Source organism: Schistocerca serialis, chromosome 8 (assembly GCF_023864345.2).
Source record: "Schistocerca serialis cubense isolate TAMUIC-IGC-003099 chromosome 8, iqSchSeri2.2, whole genome shotgun sequence".
Classification (NCBI taxonomy): domain Eukaryota; kingdom Metazoa; phylum Arthropoda; class Insecta; order Orthoptera; family Acrididae; genus Schistocerca; species Schistocerca serialis.
Genome location: NC_064645.1, coordinates 360,781,136 through 360,799,591, shown reverse-complemented (window position 1 = coordinate 360,799,591; position 18,456 = coordinate 360,781,136). Strand labels below are relative to the sequence as shown.

The 18,456-nt window shown below is 40.6% G+C and overlaps 1 protein-coding gene across 19 annotated transcripts in view; it reads right to left on the bottom strand.

The window, feature by feature from the left end:
* The window catches only part of LOC126416640 (CUGBP Elav-like family member 2), a 764,867-nt gene that overhangs the window by 33,116 nt on the left and 713,295 nt on the right, over nucleotides 1-18,456 (bottom strand). For 8 of the 19 annotated variants that reach the window (XM_050084409.1, XM_050084410.1, XM_050084422.1 and 5 more), the window contains 4 exons: nucleotides 18,000-18,137; nucleotides 15,017-15,103; nucleotides 12,805-12,834; nucleotides 1,026-1,055 (listed from right to left, as the gene is read on the bottom strand). In XM_050084409.1, coding sequence (XP_049940366.1) covers nucleotides 1,026-1,055; nucleotides 12,805-12,834; nucleotides 15,017-15,103; nucleotides 18,000-18,137 — 285 coding nt within the window. Of the gene's footprint in view, nucleotides 1-1,019; nucleotides 1,056-12,804; nucleotides 12,835-15,016; nucleotides 15,104-17,999; nucleotides 18,138-18,456 lie in introns of all 19 variants that reach the window. The other 11 variants (XM_050084415.1, XM_050084421.1, XM_050084420.1 and 8 more) reach the window with 5 other exon arrangements.

Genomic DNA, 18,456 nt, shown 5'->3' with positions numbered 1-18,456 from the left:
CAGATACAGATTTAGATGAACATGAATACTGCTTGTAAAGCTACCATGCTGACGTAAAAAAAGGAAGTTCCACAAGTTGCGACACGGTCGCAAATTAAAAAAGCGATACAGGAACTATAGGACGAATTTCTTTTATTTTCCGTATTGATCACAAAACTTTTGATCTGTGCACTAGCTGTATTTCATTTCCCACATTTTGCTGCATATCTGAAGACGGTCACTGCTGACCAAAACTAGTAGTTTAAGAATCTAAAGTTTTGAGATCACTGGTGGAAATAAAAGAAACTCATTCTAAAAATGAAGTTGTCAGCAGGCATATTTCTCCATTTTCATCCATACACAATAATTTACAGTGCCAAAAACATTGACATTACACTCCACACAGTAACGAAGTGCCGAAGAAATGTAAGCTCCCTAAGCATGTAAATACAGCTGCACATGTGTACGACATTTGCAGTTATTTATGTAAACCATATGATGTAAGATGAGATGAACCAAGATATATTCATTACTCAATACATCTTTTTATGTTACTATTTTACACTGATTTTCATTCCTAAGCTAATTGTGAGTGTCACAGGAATCCATCCAGGAACCCAATAATGGAGCAAGAATCATCATATCAAGTTAACAGTGATAGTAACAGGAAACAAATGAAGGAATTTGTACCTTGTTTAATTACACAGGCAGACAATATCTGTGGCATTTTATAGAAAAATGTTACTAAAAGACGTCAAATCATTTTATAGACCAACATAAAATTACCACCGTCAATAAAATTATGATGGCTATTTTAGTGCACTTCTTTTTTAAAATGGCCCCACTACCATGAAATCATTTATCATTATCCACCCAGAGTTCCAAGAAAAATGAATGACAAGCACTGATGCAATCTGCTGTCGCCGACTGATAATCACAAACTTAATCGCACTACAGCAAATGTGTACGGCAGTTTGACCCCAAGAAATTAGCTCTACCTACAAAATATAATTAGTTTGTTAAAAAAAAGAGACACATACACATACCTGCAGTCGAGTTGGTTAGGCTCGAGAGAGCTGTAACACAAACAAACACACAATCAAGGCATTAAAACTATTAGAACACAATCTTCAGTGTTTAAAAGGAAGGAAATCAACACTTCCACCCAACCACCATTAATTACAGAAGAGTGAGAATTTAATAGAACTTACGAACAGCCCAACGGTAGTAAGATAATTTTTATAGCAATCACACATCCTTGGAAACACAATACAAAAATTATTGAACAACACAGGTAACTTGCGTTACTTTTTCCTTCACTGTCTTATTGCATTATTTAGGAAGTACAAAAGCCACAATTTCATCAGTTAATAATATTTTTTTTACACACATGCGAGATATGGTTATTAGCACACAGAACCACATGTCTGATGATAACAAATGGTATTTTAATTACTTCTTACTGTTTACAGCCTGCAATACATTCCAAAAGCAACTACAAACATGCGTATATGGTTGTTTAATGTAAGCTGCAGAAAACAATTGTAATTTACGGCCCAGTAGTTTACAATGTACAAACAACACACATTAGAATTTGTATAAACTTATGAACATCCATAACTCCGAAATTGAAAATGTACCCACAATCTTCAAATGGTACGCAAACTCAAGCCTTGGAAGTTCACATGCATACACTATGTCTTCTTAGCACCCCATGTACAGATGGATGCCATTTTCATACAGTCCATTTTGTTGGTAGGTGCAGCAATTTCTTTAATATCACTCACACATGTTCACTGGAATGTAGAGAAGTTCTACAACCAAGAAGCCTTAAGCAATAATGTAAGCAAAACAGATTGTATCAGTTGTTTCTCTTTTAGAATCTCACATTCCATTACTCATTAATTCCCTGTCATTATTTTCTGAAAAAAGTTCTGGTATGTGTAGTTTGTCTTGTTTAACTTCATAGCTTCAGAGGTAGGAGACTAGAAATCAAGATTTTTTGGGTTTTCATTTCCAGGATAGTCTTTTTCTTTTTTCTTTTTTTTCTTTTTCTCTTTTTTTTCACTTACTTTAACAGTCTGCTGTGTTTACATAAAAATTTCTAAATTTTACCATGATTGGATTTCAACATAACACTATAGGGTTGACTTGTTAGATAACAAGTCAATATGGACTTGTCGTATCATCCCCAACAGCACTACACCTACAAAAACAATGTAAATTTAAACCACTGTGTAAATGGTTGATTTACGCCGTTTTACTGAAGGTTTTTACCTAAATCAAAGCACAAATCTCGACAAATTTTTGACTCTGGCATAGAGAAGGGTAATAGGTTGTCATTTTGGCTTGATGCAATTTGAGGTACAGTCATGAGTTATGATGGACCATCCTATCTACATACTTTAACACAAGTCAGTGAAAAATTGTAGGAGTGCAGTCCCAACTGCTAATTACTCAATGTGGCCCTTCTCTTGTTGTGTACACACAATAAATGAACATGATAATGAGTCCACAGATCACAGACATCACTATTACCATCATTTTATTAGCATTAGATGGAAGATCGTCCATACATTGCAAGAACAGGTGTGGTCCCAGAACTGAACGCTTTGGAATGCCAATGGTAATCTGTCTCCCACTCTGAATTGGATTCATCATGAGAGCTCCCATCAGTTAAATGTAAGATGAACAATTTAAAGTCCTCAAAAGCCATGAATGTAATGTTTCTTCAAAAGAATGTTGTGGTATGCAGTCAAATGCCTTAGATAAATAAATATCCCGACAGATGAAATCTTGTCATTCAATTATTTAAACACATTGTGACCAAAATAGTATATGAAATGTTCAGTGGAGTGGTCTTCCTAGAACCCCAATTTTGATTGATCCAGAATCTTATATTTGCAGATATGCTCAACCATTTTTGAATACATCATGTTCTGTAAAATATTTGAGAAGGAAGTTAGTAGTGAAATGGGTGAATAGTTGTTAATGTCTGTGCAATCAACTGTCTCAAAGAGTGGTCTAAAGATGACATACTTCAATCTGTCTGGAAAGGTACCTTGTGAAAGTGATGCATTCTTGTCATTAACCCACTGATTAGTTTTGTTCTTATGGGAGATAATTTTTTCCAATTTCCATGATAGAGTTTAGGGAGCTCTTGGATTGACAGAATGCTTGTGGTACTTATTGTTGCATATACTGCAATGCTTTTTATTCTGAACTGACTGTCCCTAGTTTCTCAGTTACATGTGGAAGTCACTGTTGAATATGATTGCTAAATGTTTTGTGTTTAGGGTTACTCATATCTGGCATGAAATTTAACTTCTTGATTATCTTATAACCCTTCTCAATAAGGAGTAATACATATTATAATATGAAAGCAGCTGCACATCTGAGATCAGGAACACTTTGTATAGTTCTCTCTTTTTGTTACTTATACCTGAACTCTTATTATTATTATTATCATTATCATCATCATCATCATCATCATCATCATCATCCTCCAAGGTTTGACACATTGCTGGTGCCATATTTTCATTGGGAAACAGCTGTTAAAAGGAGAGAGAAAATTACTGTGAAACGCATAAAATTGCGTTATTGCCTCATAGGCCTAATTTTATGGCTGATGCTTTGCAGACACCTTATAAAGGTGTCCAATGTCAACTCATTAGCTGTGCTAACATTTTTCCTAGTTAACATGTTTTACAGTTGTTATATTGTCTGTTAATGTACTGACATTCTGCACAATTTAAGTGTAAAAGTTTAAAACTAAGGTTAGACTTTAACTTTGAAAGAAAATTCCTTTGCCATGATTTTGCTCAGATTTTTTCAAAAATTAATATTGAAATCACCGTAATTTTTATTCTTTATTTCCTCTAGTCAGACAGGAGACATCATAATATTTCAAACATTACTTAGAATATCTGATAAATTCCCAGTGGAAATCTTTAAAGCGCAATTATTTTAACTGTTTATAAAATTGGTGATACGTGTTACTCACTGTGTGTGTTCTATCACACCCTAACCAATCTTTCCCTTGTTCTTTGTGCTAGTGGTGAATGAGCAGTACAACTGAGATAGTGACTCCCAACAATCACGGGAAAGGTTGCAGTACGTATGGATCGAAAATGACAATTCGACTTAACTTTCGTATGCCATCAGCCCTTGTGATTAATGTTTATTGGATGGGTTGACTACCAGCCCATGTAAGCAAATGATCAATGTTTTTAGAATGGATTCGACTGTGTGACTCTTGGCGAACCATCCCAGCAATTTAAAAGTAGGCAATGGCTGTGGAGGAGTAGTGATATTGACAGGTGGGTGTGGGTAGTGTGGTGGCGTTGGGGCTGCATCCATGCAAAGCAGGCGTAAGATAGGAGTATGGAGCACAAGTTAAGCATTTTTTTTTTAGGGCGCAAAACTGCTATGGTCATTAGCGCCCAGCCCGTGACTTAGGAAACAGTAAAAGACCGAAATTGAAAACCAGCAGCAATGGGAACAAAGTCATAAAACTGGAGAAACTAAAAGCAGAAGGAAGACTTAAAAATCCACTACAGAAAGGGGTTGGTAGTCTCCAAAAAAAGCTTCAAATGACTGACGTCATTTCACTGACACTAATAAACTGGAGAACGCGGTCGGCTGAGCGCGTGTCATCTGCTAAAATCGACGATAGATCAGGCGATAGCTGTAGACGGGAGCGTAACGGATTAAAATAGGGGCACTCAATTAAAAGGTGTCTTACCGTCCACAGCTGAGAGCAGTGGGGACAGAGTGGGGGAGGATCGCCGCTTAAAAGATGTCGATGGCTAAAAAGACAGTGCCCTATCCGGAGTCTAGTTAAAATTACCTCCTCCCGACGACGCATTCGGGAGGAAGAGGTCCAAGCACAAGGAAGAGCTTTCACGTCCCGCAATTTATTATCGGTAAGTGTCGACCAATGCGTGTGCCATAAATGAACAACACGTCGACATAGAACGCTCCTTAGACCGGCGAAGGGAATCGATTGAATAGCTGGCCGAGGAAGAGAGACTGCAGCCTTGGCTGCAATATCGGCCGCCTCATTTCCACAGATACCAACGTGTCCCGAGAGCCACAGGAACGCCACTGAGACGCCCCCCAGGTGGAGCAAGCGCAGACAGTCCTGAATCCGGTGGACCAGAGGGTGCACAGGGTACAGAGCTTGGAGACTGAGGAGAGAGCTGAGAGAATCTGAGCAGATAACGTACTGTATCCGCTGATGGCAGCTGATGTAGTGGACAGCCTGGAGAACAGCATAAAGCTCCGCAGTATAAACCGAACACTGGTCGGGAAGCCGAAAGTGATTTGGGGTGTCGCCAACAATATAGGCACTCCCTACACCTAACGATGTTTTCGAGCCGTCTGTGTAAATAAATGTGGCGTCCGTCATTTGTGCACATAGAGCAGCAAATGCCAGACGATAAACAAGTGTAGGGGTACCATCCTTGGGAAATCGACAAAGGTCACGGAGCAGGCAGATCCGGGGACGGAGCCAAGGCGGTGCTGTACCCCAAGTTGTCAAGAAGGTTTTAGGAAAGCGGAAGGAAAGAGAATGGAGCAGTTGACGGAAGCGGACTCCCGGTGGTAGTAGGGAGGAGGGGCGGCCTGCATACCCTACATCAAAGGAGGCATCGAAAAAAATGTCATGGGCTGGATTAGCAGGCATGGAAGACAGATGGCTAGCTTAACGACTCAGAAGGACTGCTCGCCGATTGGACAGCGGAGGTTCAGCAGTCTCAGCATAAAGGCTTTCCACAGGGCTAGTGTAAAAAGCTCCAGACACTAAACGTAATCCACGGTGGTGGATAGAGTCGAGACGCCGAAGAATATACGGCCGAGCAGAGGGGTGGACTATGCTTCCATAATCGAATTTCGAGCGCACTAAGGCGCGATAGGGGCGGAGAAGGACCACTCGGTCCGCTCCCCAGGAGGTACCATTCAGGACACGGAGGGTGTAAGATAGGAAACGTGGGAGGACCAGCACAGTTTTCTGTCAAACATAAGACCCAAGAATTTAGCGACGTCTGAAAACGGAAGGTTGACAGGACCTAGATGTAAGGAGGGCGGAAGAAACTCCTTACGTCGCCAAAAATTGACACGAACGGTCTTACTGGGAGAGAAACGGAAGCCGGTTTCGATGCTCCAAGAGTGGAGGCGATCGAGACATCCTTGAAGACGTCGTTCAAGAAGGCTAGTCCGTTGAGAGCTGTAGTAGATCGCAAAATCGTCCACAAAGAGGGAGCCCGAGACATCAGGAAGGAGACAATCCATAATTGGATTGATGGCAATGGCAAACAGTACAACACTCAGCACGGAGCACTGGGGTACCCCGTTTTCTTGGGAGAAAGTACGGGAGAGAGTAGTGTTCACCCACACCCTAAATGTGCGCTCTGCCATAAATTCGCGAAGAAAAAGGGGCAGCCGACCTCGAAAACCCCAAGAGAACAGTGTGCGGAGGATGCCTGTCCTCCAACAGGTATCGTATGCTCTCTCCAGATCAAAAAATATTGCTACTGTTTGGCGTTTCCGGAGAAAATTGTTCATGATATAAGTGGAGAGAGCAACAAGATGGTCAACTGCAGAACGATGCTTTCGGAATCCGCATTGGGCAGGTGTTAAAAGACTGCGGGATTCCAGCCACCACGCTAAACGGTAATTCACCATATGCTCCAAAACCTTACAGACACTACTCGTGAGAGAAATGGGGCGATAGCTAGAGGGGAGATGTTTGTCCTTTCCAGGTTTCGGAACAGGAATGACGATAGCTTCCCGCCATCGTCTGGGAAAAGTACTGTCGGTCCAAATTCGATTATAAAGGCGAAGGAGGTAACGCAGACTATGGGTTGATAAATGCAGCAACATTTGGACGTGGATACCATCCGGTCCTGGGGCGAAGGAGCGAGAAGAAGAGAGTGCATGTTGGAGTTCCCGCATGGAGAAAACAGTATTATACCTTTCGCGATTTTGAGAGGAGAAAGCAAGAGGTCGCACTTCCACTGCACGTTTTTTCGGGAGAAACGCTGGCTGGTAATTGGAAGAGCTCGAAATCTCAGCAAAGTGCTGACCCAACGAGTTAGAAATTGCGACGGGCTCCACGAATGTATCATGCACGACAGTGAGCCCAGAGACCGGGGAGAAACTAGGCGCGCCTGAGAACCGTCGAAGCCGACTCCAAACTTCCGAGGAGGGAGTGAAGGCGTTAAATGAGCTAATAAAGAATTTCCAGCTTGCCTTCTTGCTATCGCGGATGACACGACGGCATCGCGCACGGAACTGCTTATAGCGGATACAGTTGGCCAAAGTAGGATGGTGGCAGAGAGCACGTCGCCGCTCACATATTGCGTCACAGCATGCCTCGTTACACCAAGGAACTGGGGGGCGCCGGGGCAATTCAGAGGTGCATGGTATTTAATGTTCCGCAGCTGTAAGAATAACGTCGGTAATATGGGGGACCTCATCGTCGACGCTGGGAAAGTGACGGTCATCGAATGTCGCTAGAGACGAAAAAAGTGTCCAATCAGCTTGGGCAAACTTCCAGCGTCGCGGGCGCATGTATGGCAGTTGAGGCTGCAGTCGAAGGACACATGGAAAGTGGTCACTCGAGTGTGTATCATCAAGGGCGAACCATTTGAAGCGCCGAGCTAGCGGAACAGTACCGACCACAAGGTCCAAATGAGATAAATTTGTCGTGGAGGCAGATAAAAATGTAGAGACCCCGGTGTTGAGGCAAACTAGATCCGCTTGGTGGAAGATGTCTAGCAATAGTGAGCCACGTGGACAAGGATGTGGAGATCCCCAAAGCGGGTGGTGGGCATTGAAGTCCCCAACCAGCAAATAGGGGGGTGGAAGCTGACCAAGAAGATGAAGGAGATCAGCTCGTGCCATTGGTGTGGACGATGGAATGTATACAGTACAAAGAGAGAACGCGTATCCGGAAAGGGAAAGACGGACGGCGACAGCTTGGAAGGAAGTGTTTAAATGGATTGGGTCATAATGGAGAGTTTCATGGAGAAGAATCATGAGTCCTCCATGTGCTGGAGTGCCTTCAACAGAGGGGAGATCATATCGAACGGACTGAAAATGAGGGAGAACAAAGCGGTCATGGGGACGCAGCTTTGTTTCCTGAAGACAGAAGATGACCGGCGAGTAGGATCGTAAGAGTATCGACAATTCATCCCGATTGGCTCGAATACCGCGGATATTCCAGTGGATAATGGACATAGGGTGAACAGAAAATGGCGACACAGAAGACGGCCGAGGGCGATTTCCGCCAGGTGGTGCTGTAGATGGGACACGCCTTGGTGGAGAAGGAGAGGAACTGGGTTTCTTTGTAGCCTTCTTGGAAGTATGATGTTTAGATGAAGGAGGAACCGATGGTTGTGAAGTTGCAGTACGTAAAAACTCTTCACGAGTATGTTCTTTTTTCAAAGTCTTGGTGTCTGACTTTTGGGCTCGAGATTTAGCAGAACCCGACGAAGGGTGAGCCATAGAGTGGGCAGGCGAAAGTGGTGAGGTTGAACGGGCGATCTTTGTGCTGGCCGATCTGACGACCATCGCACTAAAGGTGAGGTCGCAAGTCTGCATGGCCGCCTCCTTTGTTGGCCGAGGAGAAGCAAGGACAGTGCTGTATTTTCCTGTCTGAGGCACGGTGGGCTGTCGACTGGTGAATAATTTTCGAGCAGCAAAGGTCGACACCTTTTCCTTCACTCTTATTTCCTGGATGAGCTTTTCGTCCTTAAAAACGGGGCAATCTCGAGAGGAAGCAGCGTGGTCACCCATACAGTTGATGCAGCGAAGGGATGGAGGTGGACAAGCACCCTCATGGGCATCCTTGCCACACGTAACACATTTGGCCGGATTGGAACAGGACTGGCTGGTGTGATTGAACCGCTGACATCGATAGCAACGCGTAGGGTTTGGGACGTAAGGGCGAACGGAAATTATCTCATAGCCTGCTTTGATTTTCGATGGGAGTTGAACTTTGTCGAATGTCAAGAAGACAGTGCAGGTTGGAATGATGTTCGTGTCAACCCTTTTCATAACCCTATGAACAGCCGTTACGCCCTGGTTAGACAGGTAGTGCTGAATTTCTTCGTCAGACAATCCATCGAGGGAGCGTGTATAAACGAATCCACGCGAGGAATTTGAAGTACAGTGTGGTTCCACCCGGACAGGGAAGGTGTGTAGTAGTGAGGTACGCAGCAATTTTTGTGTTTGGAGGGCACTGACTGTTTCTAACAACAGGGTGCCATTCCGTAATCTGGAACAAGACTTTACAGGACCTGCAAATGCGTCGACACCTTTCTGAATAATGAAAGGGTTGACCGTGGAGAAGTCGTGACCTTCGACAGACCAAGAAACAACAAAGAACTGTGGCAACGATGGAAGAACTGTCTGTGGCTGAAACTCAGTGAACTTACGTTTGTGAGCAGACATAGTGGAAGGTGAGGAAACCATTGCGGAAGAATCCCCCACGATTACCGGCGTCTCCGATGGCGCACTCCTTCCTTGTGGGGGCCCTCACTGAGGGCACTCCCGCCTTAGGTGATTTTTCACACCTCAGGTCACACCTCCCGACAAACGGACGGAGGGAACAATCGGCACTTTCGGAAGGTATCAGCTCGGGTAATCACCCCTCCCTGGGCCTGCGTTACCCCGTCACCGGCTACGCATGGAAGTGCGTGGGTCGGCCTTCAGACACGCACAGGGAGGAAAAAAGAGAAAGGGAACAGAAAGAAGAGGGGTCTCAAACGCCGCAGTGGAGAAAAGGGCAAAGAGAAGAGGGAAGGAAAAGAGAAGGACAGAGGAAGGACAGAGACTTGCAAGTATAGAAAGCAAGGAATTTGGAACAGTTTCGAGTGTCCGTCTCTGGACGTAGGCACAAACCATACTCCCAGAGGGGGAGAAAGGGAAAAAAAGAGCCAGAGGTGAGGGGGGTGGGGCGAAGGTGGGGGACGGGGAAGGATGCAGAAAGGGAAGGTATGCAGCCCGGAAAGGAAGGAGGGCCACATTAGCTCGGGGTCCCGTGCTCGCTACGCACGAGTCCACAAAAGAGTTGTGGACCCCCTGCGGGGGCAGTGTTAATGTGAAATAAGTGTCTGATAACGAATGTCGCAGAATGCCCTGGGACCACAGATGGGATAAGGACATTAAATGCTTCGCTGATGAAGATAAGAACTTAAACAGAGTTAACTCCACATCAACTTTAGCACCGAGTTTGCTATGCTTCAGAGAATTTTGGTATTTTCATTGTTATCTCAATCCGATGGCAAAATTGGATTCCGCATTGACGGAACATATTGACAAAATGATAATCTTTTATTATTTTGGTTTTCCACAACAATTTCAGAGCTAGCTGACGGGCTATGTATGCTGTTTGGTAACAGTCCATTTCTAAAGAAATATCGCAGACAGATTACGTCACAACTGAAGTAAATGAAATGACAGCTTGTGCAACTATGCCTCAACTAGTACTTATTGTTCAGTACTGATTGCTCAGAGTTATGAGCAGTAGGCACAATGGGATGCAGGTATGTGTGAAAGCAGCATATGAAAGAGCAAATTTGTTATGACAACCAACTCAGCCTCATTATAGAATATTGTGCAACACAAAACTAAGATTTTAGAATATTTTTTAACCATTTGCAGAGATTGTTTACTTTCTTCGCAAAGATAATGAAAAGCAATGTCATACTGGATGATGCAAGAAATGCTGACCCAAGAAGGAATTTTAAAATACGATGAGTTAACACTGTATTTAAGTATAAGAAGTGGCTTGGGATTGCTGCTGATGATACTGTAGAAATGATTATTCAACAACCAGGAAAGGAGCTTCACTGCAGAAACTTCCCCAACAACAACAACAACAACAACAACAACAACTTCCTCTTTTGGCTTCAGTTTTTCGTCTTACACCTATTTAGCCAAGTGTAGCAAACTCGATGCAACAGTTTATGTGCAGTTCACTCAATTTAGGTTTTTATCTTCATCAGCTAAGCATTTAATGTCTCTTATCCCATCTGTGGCCACATGACGTTCCACAACTTTCATTATCAGACACGTGTAACAGAAGAAAGCATTTCTTATTTCACATCCACATTGCAACATTTGTTTAATCAGCTACACTGTGGGGTTTATGGTAGTGTGAAAGCTGTTGAGAATATGTCTCATTTCAAGTAAACAATACAATTTATGAGAAATTCTCTTCATCTGGATCATAATTAGGATAACGGAAACAGAAATGAAAAGATTGCAAGCCCAAAACATTGCCGAGTTTTAGGCTCCCATAAAACTGCTGCAAAGATCATACAGTGACAGCCTTGTTATGGTTAACACTGACGATTGTTTCACACTTATCGATCACCTGTCAGTGTGTTTATTATTCCAGTCCAGTTTGTTTCCAAAACACAAGCTCTTATTTCCTGGCAAAGAATTTCACACTTCAATTAAATTATTTGACTTAAACAAAATGTACTGCGACAGGAAATGACAGTCATCCACAGCAGAAATTATTTCCAGGCTGCAAATGGGGCTTTAATACTTTTGGATTGTATCCGAGAGAATGACTTTGAAACTGTTTTACTGGAATCAGTGAAACTTCTACAAATTATTTTTACAGTGCCAGTGACAACAGTGGAAAGTGAGAGGCATTCATCCACAATGGGAAGAATAAATGCTTTAACCAGAAAAAACAGTGGAAGAAGAGACACTGTAAACCTGGGCTATGTGCTCTATTGGAAAAAAAACTTTTGAATGTGCATAATCTTAACAAGCTTGTAATAAACTATTTTGTTTAAGTGAGAAAGAAGAGACTGGACTCCATCTATGAACTTAGTAATTAGGGTAACAGAGTTATTTTAATTTTATTTCTTAAATTACTGTCTTGTGGGCATACAATTTTAAAACTGTATTTGTGGGTAAATTTTTGTATTTTGGTATCCAAGTAAAAAAGGTTTGAACTGTGTCACTTGCTAATACACTAAATGCTGTATTTTCTCCATAAAAGTGATGTTCCAAAGGAATAAAGGGATGAAATGTCACTCACAATATAAAAAATAACCACACACACACACACACACACACACACACACACACACACACACTGTTTATGAGTTTTGCAGTGACATTTATCTTCTCCTGATCTTTGATTAGGATTCCACACAAAAGAATACAGCACTATGGGAAAGTCAAGAGCTTCATTAGCAATACGTCCCAATAAACAGATTACACCCTCACATTCTCTTTTAAACTGCCACTGACAGCAAGACATTAATATTTATTATTGTTTAGCGAAAACTCTCACTCACAAATGGATTATACATTGAATGAAAAGAGCATCAGTTACAGCCTTCTCTCTCCGGAACTATGCAGCTTCCTCTTACAGAATACATCTAGTATATCCAGTTGCAGGGAGAGTTGTATTTATGTGTGTCTTCCAACCACGCCTTGCTTCAATTTTTCAAGAGCTGCTTTTTATGTTTGGAAAGATAAGTGGGAATGTCACTTTAGAATTTCTGTGTGGTAATAGGTGATTGTGCTCACACTAAAACTAACGTCTGATGCAACATCCACAAAGCAACACAAGAAAGGAATCTCTCACAAATGTCAGTAAAATCCTTAAGTGCAAATAGGAAAGCATTGCAAGGTATATGCACTAGCAATGTACACGCAACTCTGAAGTGAGAAAACCAGAAAGGATGCTACTATTAGCTACAGGCAAATGTGTATTAAAGAAATATTAGTAACGAGCCACAGTAAATAAAAGGTGCATGGAAACTGCAAGAACATGGAAAATTTCAGACCAACCTGGACTACTTAAACCAGATGCACTGGATCCTATAAAAAGGAAAACATTTACTGTAAGTCCTCACAGCTTTTACTACCACAGATGGCATATTTTTAAATAGAAGTGTCTAGGACACAATCTCAAATGATTATAAAGCAACAACAGTTAATTAAAATTCAAAATAGAGTACTTTAATACCAGTAGTTTAATGTAAGATGAATGGTACTTAGTGTTATGTAATTATCACTGAACAAGTTCTGACAAAAGTTGAATAATGCTTCACCAATTTTGCAAATGACAGAACTCTGAATAATCTCTGCTTTACCAAAGAAACAATAAAAACTTTCTGAATACACAAAATGCATAGTCATCTGATTAGATAAAACCCAATCCTAGTACAAATTATAAGCTCCCCATGACCAGAAATTGTACAATTATTAAAATTTTCTAGGCTATTGTGTCTGGTCAAATGCATTTTCTTATTAAATTGAAATTTCTTCTTCATCTCTCAGAGAATCTTCAGAGGGAAGGGGAGGTCATGGCTTCAGTTCTTTTCACACAGTGGCTCACTACTCAGTCTCTGCAGATTATCTTTTATTGTTGGTAATCAGTTATGATGGCAGATAATTGATATTTAAGAAATATTTGTACACTAGTACCCAAATCATATTTTTTTTTTTTTTTTTTTTTTGTTCTCGCATATCACTTTTTTTTTCTTTGTCAACATGTATTCTTGCTCATGACAGTTATAGGCTACTTCACCAAACTTGGTAACCGTCTATCAAAACCCAGACTGTATGTTTCTCACCTCTACCCCATCCACCACATAATTACCAACCCTAACATAGATACTTCTATACTATTGCCAGTGTCACTTGCATCACATTTCTACACATCCCTCCCTCCCTCCCTCCCTCCCTCCTCCCACCCTCCCCACATTCAAGTGGGTGTGTAGTTAACCCTGTGTAGATGTAAACTTTAATCACTGAATGTAAGCATTAATACGGTACTGTTAAGTCCTCGACGAACTACGAACATGTGAATCACAAAATTTAGAAGGTAAATATTCTAATCAGCACTGTGTGGTGTGTTTAGTGATAGTTTGATCTATCAGTGACTAGCTGACAGTGTGGATACTGAAACACCACTGGAAAATAGTTGTCTTACTTTTAGACAAGTTGTTTGAACATCAGCAAAAATAAAATAATTATCAGAATGAAATTTAGCACAGCAGCCCTTGTCTTGAAAGAAAGTAGTAACAGCGAAGTATTGCACTATCAGAGCAGGCAACCTTTAATTCTCATTTCTAATGACTCAATCCATCACTATCCTCAATCCCTTACTAGCACCTAGTTAGCACTTTCTGCCAATTATAAGTTCTCAGGATTTTAGTCCCTTCTTCAGGTTCACCAATTTAAATTTTTCGTTCTCTGTAGCTGTATTTATCCCATAAACTATGAGAAAGGTTTTAATCCTACACAAGCCTCAATACATGCTATGTTTCCGCTTATGTTTGTCTGTCTGAAAATCCTATCCATTTCAAAACTATAAGTAGTTGGTAGAAGACACATTACAATATTATCCCACTTTTTATCTTTCTGTTTATCTTACTTTTCCTCACTTTCATACTACATTCATAAGATCTTTGATACATGCAAAAGCTATTTTAGACCATAATAAACTGCAATCTAATTTTATAGTGGATGTATACCAGCTGCAAGGTAACAGTGAAGCTGTATGACTTAAGTTAAGAAATTACACATATTAGTCACTGCTGGACACAGGAGACTGTCCAAATGAATAAGATGTTGAAAATATGTGAAATCTAACAAGAAAAAATGTGAAAACAGAATTTAAAAACTAATTATAAGAATGCTTGTCAAAATAAGAAAAACAGTCTTTAAAGTGTACAAGAAAAATAAACAGCAATCATACTATAAAATACTTTACTTGGAACAGAACATGGACCAAATAACAAAAAGAAAACTAATAAACACAACTGAGAGAATATGACTTCTGTCAAAGGCCTGGAGGTTGCACATATAAGAAAAGGGAAAATCAAGATTATGTGTTGGATTGGGCATTTCTTCATCATAAACCTACAGCGCACTAGGAAAAACTGTGTGCATGAAACTGACTATATCCTCATATGAAGTATAACTATATTATAAAAATTATTGATTTATCTAGTTTATCCCATTTATTGTATTGCTGAAGAAAATATTTACTGACCTGTAGGTGATACCTGCAGATTAGTTCCACTGCCACCAGTCATCGCTGCAAGTGTTACAAGATTCTGCATACTCATAGGACTGACCGCTGCAACAGAGAAACGTGTTTTCTCTAATAACTCTCTCTCTCTCTCTCTCTCTCTCTCTCTCTCTCTCTCTCTCTCTCTCACACACACACACACACACACACACACACACACACTCACTCACTCACTCACTTTCAGAAAAGACTTACTAATAATTAAATTTACACTTACAAGTGACAAAGGTCATTCTGAAAGTAAAGAGATTTGTTTCTTCAGAAATTTTTATTAAAGGTAATGAAAGAAAACTTATTTTACAACAGATTTTTACATCTTTGCTGTTTTTCTATCATCATTCAAATTCAAACATCTTTCACAGCACTCCACAAACTTTCCTATTCCCTCCTGCATACTTAGTTGCTGCCAAGTAGTTCAACTAGCCATTAACAACCTCTTTCAGTTCACTGTCATTTCTTTCATGCTTTCCACCCAAAAAATCCTTCAATTCTGGAAGAGGATGGTATTCCAGTGCAACCTGTTTGAGAGTAGATCGCACAGGTTCAAAAACCTCCCACTTGAATTGCCGGTGCAAAGCAGAATGTTGGTGAGCATTAGTGTGAAGCAGGACTTAACCCTGGACAACAAATCATGCCACTTGTTTCAAAGGGGTAGCGTAACTTGTGAAAGGTCTTACAGTAACCGCTGCATTTACTTTCTCTCTTCTAAGCTTTAACTCAATTAGGAGTAAGCCTATTCTATCCCAAAATACTGTAGCTATAACCTTTTCGGTGCTCAATATTTGTTTTCAATTTTTTTGTGGCTCATGAATCATACCATTCCACTGACTGATTCTTCCTTTACAGTGTTTTCTGCAAAACCGAAGTCTCATCACCAGTAACAGGGTCAATAACCCTTCTGCATCCTTTTTACACAAAACCAAAATCTCATCACCAGTAACTGTGCGAGCCAAATCCTCTTCTGCGTTCTTGTTGTACCAACTGAGAAATGTCAGTGCAGCTCTCATTCGTTGTTTGTTGTGTTCATCTCTCATAAGTCAATGAACCCATATGCCACACACTTTCGATAGCCCCGTTCAGGATTGACAATTTCATAAGGAACTGATCATGAAATTTCAAGGAAGCACAAGCTCACTCCATCAATAGTGAAGCTATTGCCACAATCTTTGAAATGAGTTCCTGTCACGAATGAAGACTGGCCCAATTGCTCATTATAAGGAATATTTTTTCATCTGCCATTAAACAAGACACAAAATTTTTGGACCGAAGTTAAATTATCACTTTTCCATGAGCTTTGGCGATTCAATTCAGTTATTGTATTACATTACAAACCTCGCATTTGGCATAATTGTTAATTTCGCCACACATTTAAAAACTGCACAAATAAACAGTGAATTACCAATCCCCCTTGTCATTAGCATCATATTGACACTGACAGTTAGGAAGGTCTTAGACATAGATGCAAGGATGGGGGAGGACTAAGCGACTCAACAGATAAAGCATTCTGCTACCCAAATGATAAAACTGACGTCCTACTTTTGGTGTCTAATTTCCTAATCAAATTCCCTTCAGCTTCACCTCACTTAACTCTACTTTATTTCACTGCCCTTCTTTCACTTCTGTCGATGCTCACCTTATAACTGTTCTATTCGACTGCTCTTCCAAGTCCTTTTCTGTCTGTACAGATTTACAATGTTATCAGAAAACCTCAAAATTTTATTTCTTATTCCTCAACACTAATTCCCTTTCTAAATTTCTTCCTGGCTCCATTTACTGCTTGCTCAGTTTACAGATTAAATAACATTGGGTATAGGCGCTCTCTCTCCCCCCCCCCCCCCCCCCCTTCTCAACTACTACCACCATTTCATGCCCTCCAACTCTTAGAACTGTTTATTAATATAGGAAGAGTTTCCCATTTGAGTCTGCAATCATCAAGCATTTTGTGAGGAACACTACATAGATTACTTAATAAAATTTCTTTATTACACAGTTTTGGTTACTGTCATCAGATACCAAAAAATTTAGAACTTGCAAACCAAAGTTCAGGGTCACTATTAAACACCTTTCTGCAACGTCTTTTCTGAAGTACATCTTAGGGCTAGTATTGCCTCTATGTACCAATATTTTTCCGTAACTCACACTCGCCTTCCTCGATGCCTCTCTGTCAATAATTATATCACTATTTTACATTCATGACTTACTGAAATGAAGGTTTTGTAATATTCAGCAGCTGCCTTCTTTGAAATTGCAATCATCACGTCCTTCTTTAAGTCCGAGAGTATTTTGCCTTCCTTATACATCACACAACAGGTGGGACAGCTTTGTCATGGAATATCCTGTCAACCATCTCGAAAATTCTGAGGAAACGTTATGTACTCCAGGTACCTCATGTGACTTAGTTCTTTCAAGCCGAGTCAAATTCTTTTCACAGATTCATGTTTTGCACCCCAACTTCATGAACTCTCTCTTCTCTTTCCGTAACATTGGCCAATTTGTTTCCTTCGTATAGATAGTTCTTCCATGTTTTCCTTCTACCTTTCAGCTCTTAATATTTGTATAGGCGACTCATTTCCCCCCAAAGGAATATTTTATATTCCTAGAGGCACATATAGCTTCCCCAAAGTCAAGGCATGCCTGTAAAGCTTTACATTTCTCTTGTAGCCTGTTCTTATTTGCCATTTTGCACCTCCTGTTTGTCTCATTTCTAAGACTTCCATTCTCCCTTTCATTTAATTAACTTTCTGCACTTTTATATTTTCTCCTTTTATCAAATACATAAAAATTAAAATTTGTGTTAAAAAATTACAAACAAACAAACTTTTCAAGTCTCATTGAAAAATGTTGAAATCATTTAAAACTGCTATTTGTGTGTCAGCAAACAAGTATCAAGCACTGCATATTCGTTGATATAACGAAATGTTTTGATCAATATGTTCATACTTACTGGGGTTTGCTACTGATAAATTAGCTAATGTTGCAAGTCCCTGAAGATTTGCTGGATTGATGTCTGTGCTTGCAGTCCCTGTAGAGCCTGTCAAGTTTAATCCTGTGGAATTCTGTAATGCTGCTAAACTCTGCAGACCTGTGACAGAAAATATTATAGTTAATAAATTACTGAACAAGGTTATGGAGATTTTAATGCTTCCAACAAATTCCACACATGCAACCCATAATCATTGTAATGTCAGAACTTTGTCCTAGTAGCAGTAGCAGTAGCACCAAATACCACCACCACCACCACCACCACCACCAATAAATACTACAGGGCAGCAGGTGCACAAGTATAATCAAGAAAATATGACTACCTCCTAGTCCTTGGCTTTTGAATTGTACAAACCAATCAAATGTAGATAACCATGCACACAGTATGTTTACAGAACTGCAGCCATTCCCACCAGTGA